This window comes from Fonticula alba (assembly GCF_000388065.1).
Source record: "Fonticula alba strain ATCC 38817 unplaced genomic scaffold supercont2.3, whole genome shotgun sequence".
NCBI classification, from domain to species: Eukaryota; order Rotosphaerida; family Fonticulaceae; genus Fonticula; species Fonticula alba.
In genome coordinates this window covers 2,663,820-2,672,105 of record NW_009242973.1, presented here as the reverse complement: position 1 = coordinate 2,672,105, position 8,286 = coordinate 2,663,820, and the positions used below count along the sequence as shown (strand labels likewise).

General features: G+C 66.5%; 4 protein-coding genes across 5 annotated transcripts; 3 read left to right on the top strand and 1 right to left on the bottom strand.

The window, feature by feature from the left end:
• Window positions 1–2: 2 nt before the first annotated feature.
• Window positions 3–1,561, top strand: H696_02353 (hypothetical protein; the record flags this gene model as incomplete). Its single annotated transcript, XM_009496254.1, has 2 exons — window positions 3–755; window positions 896–1,561. 2 exons carry the CDS (start codon window positions 3–5, stop codon window positions 1,559–1,561), a joined length of 1,419 nt encoding a protein of 472 aa, XP_009494529.1.
• An 875-nt stretch (window positions 1,562–2,436) lies between these two features.
• On the bottom strand, window positions 2,437–5,144 carry H696_02352. 2 transcript variants are annotated; one of them, XM_009496253.1, is made up of 5 exons: window positions 4,921–5,144; window positions 4,098–4,782; window positions 3,651–3,937; window positions 2,991–3,516; window positions 2,437–2,890 (listed from the first exon to the last, which is right to left on the bottom strand). In XM_009496253.1, exons 1-5 carry the CDS (start codon window positions 4,992–4,994, stop codon window positions 2,495–2,497), a joined length of 1,968 nt encoding a protein of 655 aa, XP_009494528.1. In that variant the 5' UTR covers window positions 4,995–5,144; the 3' UTR covers window positions 2,437–2,494. The 2 variants fall into 2 exon arrangements, with proteins under 2 accessions (XP_009494528.1, XP_009494527.1); XM_009496252.1 differs by having other exon boundaries at window positions 4,098–5,144.
• A 752-nt stretch (window positions 5,145–5,896) lies between these two features.
• H696_02351 (hypothetical protein) lies at window positions 5,897–6,302 on the top strand (the record flags this gene model as incomplete). Its single annotated transcript, XM_009496251.1, has 2 exons — window positions 5,897–5,949; window positions 6,068–6,302. 2 exons carry the CDS (start codon window positions 5,897–5,899, stop codon window positions 6,300–6,302), a joined length of 288 nt encoding a protein of 95 aa, XP_009494526.1.
• A 14-nt stretch (window positions 6,303–6,316) lies between these two features.
• Window positions 6,317–8,008, top strand: H696_02350 (hypothetical protein; the record flags this gene model as incomplete). The annotated part of the gene is made up of 5 exons (XM_009496250.1): window positions 6,317–6,365; window positions 6,491–6,638; window positions 6,763–6,846; window positions 7,037–7,103; window positions 7,256–8,008. The coding sequence occupies 5 exons, from the start codon at window positions 6,317–6,319 to the stop codon at window positions 8,006–8,008; spliced, it is 1,101 nt and encodes a 366-aa protein (XP_009494525.1).
• Between the last annotated feature and the right edge of the window lie 278 nt (window positions 8,009–8,286).

The following is an 8,286-nucleotide window of genomic DNA, read 5'->3' as shown; positions in this document are numbered from 1 at the left end:
CCATGTGCGCATCCCCCCCCCCCCCCGACCCCTCCGGCCGAAGTCTCCGGAGGGAGGTGGCCAAGCGCCGGTTGGCGGAAGCGCGGATCCTTGAGCTAGAGCGACGCCTGGAGGCGTGCTCCAGCTTGGATGCCGCTCAGCCGGTTGCCTTCCCGGCGGCCGGATCCTGGCCGACGCCCTTTTCCCCATCGCCGAGCCGTGCTCCCCCGGGACCGGGGTCCCCCCCGACGGCGGCCGCCACAAAGGTGACCGCCACCGGGGCGGCCGTCTGGCCAGGCCTCGGTACCGAGGCGCCTGCCTCTTCGGCTGTGCAGGAAAATGTCATCCTCAGTCCCAATGGCCAGACGGTTTTCTTCCTCGATCCGCCAGGCAGTCCGGCGCGGCTGTCGGCCGAGCAAAAGTACCCCACCCGCCGGTCCGGGCCCGGGCTTCGATCGCCACTCTCCTCCGGGGGCCTGGACCGGCCGCTGCTCGGGTCCCCGCTCTTCCCGGCGCCAGCCGCTTCGCCGGTCATCTCGGAGATGTCCCCGACCGAGGCGCGGTACTCCCCACCGGAGCTCCTCCCCTCGCCTGGCGGGTCGGAGCATGCACCGGCCGAGGCCGGCGGCGGGCCCGGCAGCCCTCCCCCCCCAGGCTCGCCCATTGTGACCTGCGTGTCTGTTTCCTCTTCGGAGGAGGACCTGTCCTTTTCGACCATGACGCCAGTCAAACCCGCGACCCCGGCCTCGCCATACCTCTCGCGTCCCTCGGCCAAGGTGCGTCCTCGTGCGACCACAATCCAGTGGTCTTCTGCCCATGCTGGCTCCTCGCCCGACTGTCGCTTGTGCCCACCCCCGCGCCGCCCCCCCCCCCGGCCCCCAAAATCGCCCACTCACTCGTTCGCCTGTTTCCGCAGCAACGAACTCCGCTCGGCAGTCATGACACCCTCGACACCGGCGGGCTGGAGCTGTTCCCGGCCGCGGCCACATCCTCGACACAGCGACGCACGACGCTCGGTCCTGGACGTGCTTCCAGCGTCCGGCCGCATTCCATGTATGCCGGGACCGGGGCCTGTGGGACGGCATACCTGGCTCACCTGGCCTCCCGGACCGAGGGCGACTCGGTCGATGGCCGGCCCCTCACGCCGCCGGTCTTCCGATATGCACCGCCTGAAGTGGCCGCCGCCGAGGTGGCTCTCGCCCGGTCCTCCTCCTCGTGCCAGCCTGCCGGCGCCCGGGGGCGCAGTTCCTCGTTGCTGCTGCCACCTCAGGATCTCGACTCGGCCACTGGCTGCCTGGGCGATTCCAACAAAGGTGCACTCTTTGACCCCTCGTCTGTTGCTCCATCGCCGCCCGATCCGCCATGCGCTGGCGGGGGCCCCGTGTTGCTTGCACCGCTGCCGCACACCCCCCCGCGGGTCGGGCGGGTCCGCGGTGGCGGCAGCAACGCCGGGCTCCCCCCAGATCCCGGCACCTCGACTTCTCCCTTTGTCCCGCTGCCGCAGCCAACTCCCGACCAATCACCCATGTTTGTGTCGTGGCTGTCCTACAACTTGAAGAGTCCCTTCCGGTCGAACAGCTGACGCTTGGATGGTCAGTTGCAGCTTGTCCATTCCGCCTGCCTCGCCGCTGTCCTCCCCCCCCCCCCCCCCTCCTCCCCCTCAGCTTCTCTCCTTGCTTTGCTCGCCCTCAACGACTGTCTTCCTCCCCCTTCTCCTCCTCCTCCTCCTCCTCCTCCTCCCGCCACCCATCCACCTTCTTGATGGTATTGTCAAATTGTCATGGCCAGTTTGCCCTCCTCTTGACATCGGCTATTGTTCTCCTCTACCGAGGATTGCGGCCCGAGGGTTTTATCTTCCCAGCAGGACAGAGAGCGACGATGATGTGCCGTGCAAGGATCTGTGTTCCGGTCCCAGGGCACGTGGCCAGACAACCGGGCATCATCAGGACCGAGCCAGGCAGTTGACAAAGGGCAACCGGGCGAAACATGCATAGGGAAGAAACCGAGGCGGGGAGCTGGACAGGTGCCTGGAGCAGGCGAGGGGAGGGGGGGGGGGGGGGGGGATTTGCTCTGTGTCCCTCTCCTAGTTTTTTCACCTGTCTCCTCCTCCCTTCCCTCGGGCGCATGACACGAGTTCTCGCTCGCTCCCTCTCTCTATCTCTCTCTCCCTCCGACCCTCCCCCTCTCCCCTCCTACCCTCCCTCCTCCTTCTCTTCCCGGTAATCTAACATCCCTTCCCCGCTTCCCCTCACAGCCAATGCCACTTCGCCAACTCTGTAAATGACACCCATACGCGGAGATATCTGCTCCTTTTCCTCTACCTGGCATCTTCCCCTCCCTGCTCTTGACACTGTATCTTGTTTAGAAAATAAATGAAAAAAGCTTGCCCCCCCCCCGAACCCCCACCGTCGGGTGGCGACGGCTCCTCCCTGCCAGCCATGTTGTCCTTTTTTTTTCTCGTCTCTATTAGGCTGCTGGCCACCGCCTGGTGGCGAACCGCAATGCTCGGGATATTTCAGAAGCGGCTGGTGTACAGGACGCCGCCACGGGCATCGCGCGAGGTCCGGGCGTTGCGTGCCAACACTGACGCCTTGGCTGCACGGTTGCCAGTGGCCCGAAGGAAAACATCCATCTCGGCCTCGCGCCAACGGGGCCGCGCATCAAAGAGCATCAGCATGCGCAGAGGCATGTTGCTGAGTGGCAGACGACGGGCCGGCAAATAGCGAAGCCGGAAGGACGCCGGACTGAGAGCCCCCTCAGTCGGCGGGCCGGCCGATCCAGCCAAAAAGGCCGAGTACACAGCTTCCAGGGTGGGCATATCAGGGCCTGGTGCGGCTGACCGCGCGCCGGGGGCCCCGGCAGAAGCCCCAGCCGCCGGGGTTCCATGCGCGGGCTCAACAATGGCAATGCCCTATCCAGTGGGACAGATGGCCAGCAAAGACACCGTCAGTGGAAGGTCACCAGCAGGCGGTGGGGGGGAGGAGGGGGGGGGGGGAGCAAGAGGAACGCACATCCAAATCCGTGGCAACCGGTCGGAAGAGGGCTCCACACAGACGCGTCCAGTGGCGAAGGAAGTGGTCGCTGCGAATGACACGCAAACCGGCGGCGGGATTGCGCGGGCGCTTCGTGGCCCCGGGGCCTGCTGGAGCCAGCATCGGCTCGACACACAGGAAAATGTGCTCCCCCAGCAGTCGGCATATCCGCCGGCGCGAGAGGCACCGCTGGCCAGAGGCCGGGGGGGCGCCGGTCACCAGGCCGAGCGGTGCCAGCAGAGCATCCGAGAGTCCGGCATGCCGGATGATCGCAAGCCAGTATGCCCGGAGTGCCGGGGCTTGGTCCGATGCGCTGGCCACCGGATCCGTGAGGGGCGAATCCCCCCAGAGGTCGAGATCGGCGAAGGACTCGACCCGGACCCCGGGCTTTGGTGCCTGTGCGATCGCGGCCCCGCCACATGGCTCCGACAGCAGCTGAAGCACATGGCGCAGGGCAAAGTCCGGGAAGGCGGCGAAGCGCCCGGGGTCACAAGACACCAGCATTCTGGGCGACAACCAGCGCGCCGACACACGAGCGACGGCATGCGGGTGAGTGACAGGAGCCGGGTGCAAGGAGAGCCCCAAGCTGGGCAATGCCGGGAGAAGGAGGGCAGGAAGGGGGAAGATGCCAGCACGCACTCAGCCGAAGGGGCCAGGATCTCCCCGGTCGCGGAGCGCTGTCGGAGAGCCTCATGAAAGGGAAGAGTCTCCAAGATGGCAACCAAACAGCGAACCAGGTAGGCTCGGTCTAGCAGGCAAAAGCGCACGTCGGCCAGGGTGTCAACCGCAGCCGGAGGATGAACGGTGGCGGCGGTTTGCCATTCGCCCGGTGGGAGGGCCAGGACACCGGCCAGGGCCAGCCCCAGGGCCAGCTCGCCCTGGCTGCACAGGGCCACCGAGCTCAGGAGCTGCCCAAAGGACAGGTGCTGGGGAGATTGCCCAAGGGGCAGACCGAGGGGAGGAAGAAGACCCGGCGACCGAGGGCCAAGTGGCGGAGTCCGGCCGAAGAACCCATCGCCATGGGATGGTGCACAAGTCAGCGACGGGAAAGGCAAGACAGGGGGGGGGGGGGAGGATTCGGCGCACCGTGAAGGGGGTGTCCCGGCCGCGGAAGGGTCCGGCTTCGGGTGACGGGCGCGGGGCCAATGCCCGCTGGATGAGCCGGCAGGCGACGCGCGAGCGGGTACCTTCGGGCAGCCGCCGGCACTCGTGAACCGCTCCCAATGTCGACTGGATTAGCAGACGCCGCCCGGCGGAGCTGTGCTCCGTGTCGGTGGCACCGGGAATGGTGGCGGGCGTGGCGGGCGTGGCACCGCCACCGGGCGAGGCCTTGGCCTCGGGAGTCGGAGTAACCAGGAGCAGGGAGTTGGAGGTGATGGCCCGGCGGACTTGAAAGCTGATGTTATCGGTGCAAAGAACCAGATCCTCATCGGCGTCGGCCGGGGCGCCATGCTGGGGGTCCTCATCGCCGGCCTCCACGTGCGGACCAAATTCATCAAGACCGTCGGCATGCTCATGTGTGATGAGGCGCTCCTCCAGTTGGGCCTGCCGTTCGTGCATGCTCAAGTCCTCCTCAAGGAGACCCAATCCCGGAGGAGTAGCCTCCGACGGGCCAGCCCCCACGGCGATGCCGCCTCGGACAGGCCCCCGGAGGAAGACCGTCGAGCCAGGTTGGAGAGACTGCTCGATCTCTTCGATGCTGTCAAATTCAAGGAGGATGGTCCCGCCAATGTCACGCACCGGCGGGTACCACAACTCCGAGCCATCAGCACTGCGCACAAGCCAAAGTCCAAAGCGGGCGAGAGAGAGAGAGAGAGGGTGGGAGGGAGAGACAGAAGGGCGGAGGAGACGAATGAGAGGCTCTTGCTTCGGCTGGCGTGGGGAAGGTCACTGGAATCTGGTAACATACATGACATCAGCCAGGTCACGCGCAGACAGAAGAGGATGGGGGGCTTTGGAAGGTGCGGGACCCTGCTCCGCCATGTCGCAATAATGAAAGATGGAACGCGTGTAGGAGCACGCGTGTATGTCCTGACAAAGGACCGGGAATGGGCGAGAGAGAGAGAGGGGGGGGCGGCGGCGGAGGAGGAAGAGAGAACGGCAGAGCGCGAGAGGGAGAGGGAAGGAGAGAGGGGGGGAGGCTGTTTTTGCTTCCGGTGCCCTATCGGCTCTCGCCTCCCTCCCTCCAATACCCAGGCACTGATGCCCCTTGCCCCCAAACACAGGCAGAGCATTGGAAAATGGAGCGAAGGAACGCGATCTGGGTGAAAAGTTGAGTGCCATGATCGAGCAGTCCGTTGGGTGCTTGCATTCATGTGATTGACCTCGCCCGCAGGCATGACCCTCGGAGCCTGGGACTTTGCCCCGGCGGCGTTGTTTGGGGAGATGCTGGCGCCCTGGACGCGGCGAGGCCTGCACACGCACCCACAGAGGAGGCACAACGCGCGCGCGCGCGCGCCCACACACACACACACACATACACACACACACACACACTCAGACAAGCATCCGTGGCCAAAACCTCAGGCCTAGCCGCAGGGCTTCCGCCAAAGTGCAGACAGACGATTGCTGGGGGGGGGGCGCGATCTCCTAGACCGCCTGCCTGAAAGCGGGCCACTCCAGGCCGCTTACTCGCCCCCTCACCGCTCTCGCAGCTGCCATCATACAGAGTCTGGCGCCGGGATACGCGCAAACTACGAGCTGCCCCACCGCCCTCCTCTCCTACTCTCGCCCTCTCTCCCCTTTGTCCCCTTCGTGACTTTGTCCGCTTTGTCCTCCTCCCCTCCCCTCCCCCCCGCCCCCGTCCCCCCCCCCCCCCCCTGTGTCTCTTGCTACGGATCTACGCTCGCACTTCCGGCCCCCTCGTCGTCTCTGCATCCACCATCATGTCCGTCGAGGACGATCCCATCACCTGGGTCGGCAGCAACCACAAATACCGGTGCGCCTCGGGCCCTGGCACCATCACCGCTGTCCCGGGGTTGCCTCGGCGCCTTGCCTAACCCCACACCCCCCCTCCTCGCCCTCCTGGCTTTCGTCTCTGGCGCCCGATGTCGCAGGGCCATCACCCTCACGGGCATCCCCAGCAGCAACGCCCTCACGGGCACCCGCCGCATGGGTTTCACCACCACCACCATCCCCACCACCACCCTGGTCCCGGGCAGCGCGGACCTCCAGATGCCGGAGGAGCTCCTCCGGGTCCCGGGCCGGTGCCCGCCCCCGGCGGCGCCCCGGCGGTCGCCTCCCCCTCGGCTTCTGGCGTGGTCGGCGGCCCGGAAATCACTCCCCTGGTAGATCTGCGTCCGAAAATGCGCGACATCCGGTGCAAGGTGATTGTCCTGAAAATCGTCCACACAGGTGCGCTCCAAGATGGCCATGTGCTTCTGCCGCCGGTCGGCCATCCGTCCCCTCCCGGCCTTGCCGGTGCTCGCCCCGCCGGCCATGTTGTCTGATAGCCCGCCATGTGCCTCCTCCCCTGTCAGACCCGGGCCGAAGCCAGCAAAATTTCCCCGAGCACCGGAAGTACTTCATCATGACCATCGCCGACCGCACTTCTCGCATTGAGGCTCGTGTTTATAGTCCGCTCGGGCTGCAAATCCGCCCCGGAGACATCTTGTCCATCACCGACGGGTAAGCCGGCCATGAGCCCTGCCACCACCGCTGTCCACCTGTGTCCGGAAGCCCCGCGTGGTCTTCTTTGCTCTCCTCTCGGCCACTGACCCTGCCTCCTGCCCGATGTGCCCCTGGGGATTAGGATCACCACTCTCTTTACACGACGCGAGGGCCGCTGTCTGTGCCTCTCTTTTGGGCGAAATGGCGGCTTCAGCTGCGTTGGACAGTATGTTTCTCGTGCTTCTTCCCCACACGAACATCCTTCCGCCCCCCCCCCCCCTGCCCCTCATACCCACAACTGGTGGTTGACTCTGGCCTTTCCGTCTGCCTCCCGCCCGCACTTTCCCCTCTCCCTCCCTCTCTCTGTCTCTCTGCCTCTTCTCTCCTCTCCCTGCCAACACGGCCCTTTGGCTCAGATACCAGATGGTTTTCAACGAGCAATTTGACATGACCTCACAATTGCAGTGGCTGAATGACGAATCCGTACGCACCCGCCTCGCCCTCCTGGCATTCACCCTCGCACGCATGCGCACGCGCGCATCCCCAACAACCCAACACACACACACACACACACACACGTGCGCACACGCACACACACGCACACCCCCCACACTGACCGCGCCTCCTTTCTCCAGCTGGACCACATGTCGCGCGAACGGCTCGAGCGGCACCGGACACAAGTCCTCGGTCTGCCGCCGCTGCCGGCGCATGATCTCCTGGCAGTGTCAGCCCCGTCGGATGGCCCCCCGGGGTCTGTACCGGGGATCGGCCTGTCGATTCCCCCCTCCAGCTCGGTCCCCGGGATCGGCCTCACAGCCCCGGGATCGGGGATGGGCTTCGCACTTGCTGGTGGCCATGCACCGGCGCCGGGTTCCGGCAACGCCGGGGCACCCCCCGCTCCGGGGTCCTTCCTGCCGCCCCCCGGCGCCGGGCGCCACTCGTTGGCTCTGGCTCCTGGGGGGATTTCCCTCGAACAACTGCCCCCTCCGCCTGGGGGCTCCTCCTTCCACCACACGCACCACCTGCCGCCTCCACCCGCGCCCGGCCCTGGCCCCGGCCCTGGCGGCCCGCCCTTCCACCACCCCCACCATCACTCGGCGCCGCACCATCTTGCCGCTCCTCCCGGCGGGCCGCCCTCCCACCACCACCACCATCCGCACCACCATCCGCACCATCCGCACCACTTGCACCATGGTCCACCACCGCCGCCGCCGCCGCCGCCACACCACTTCCCTCCGCACCATGGGGCACCGCCGCCTGGCGGCCGAGACCGTGGCGGGCTGCCTCCCCCGGCCGGTGGGCACTTCGCCGCTCCCCCTTTCCATGCCGGGCCTCCGGGAGGAGGGGGGCCCAGCGGGCCGCCGCCGCCGAAGAAGAGCCGCCAATAGACCCATCACGCGGGGAAATCTCCGCCATGAATTGTATCATGTGACGCAGCCGTTATTTTTAAACTCGTCCTCCGAGAACCACTATGCCCCGATCCTTCCACGGCATGCGCGCGCGTGTGTGTGTGCGTGTGCATCCTTTCCACGTCGGGCGGTGAACTTGCTCCTGTGAACTTGTTCCCTTCCGCCAGCAACACGCACGACGGGCCCCGGGGGGAGGGGGGGGGGGGGGGGGGCGCTGGTCGACACCCCTCTCCCCCCGCGACCCGTTGGGTCTTGGC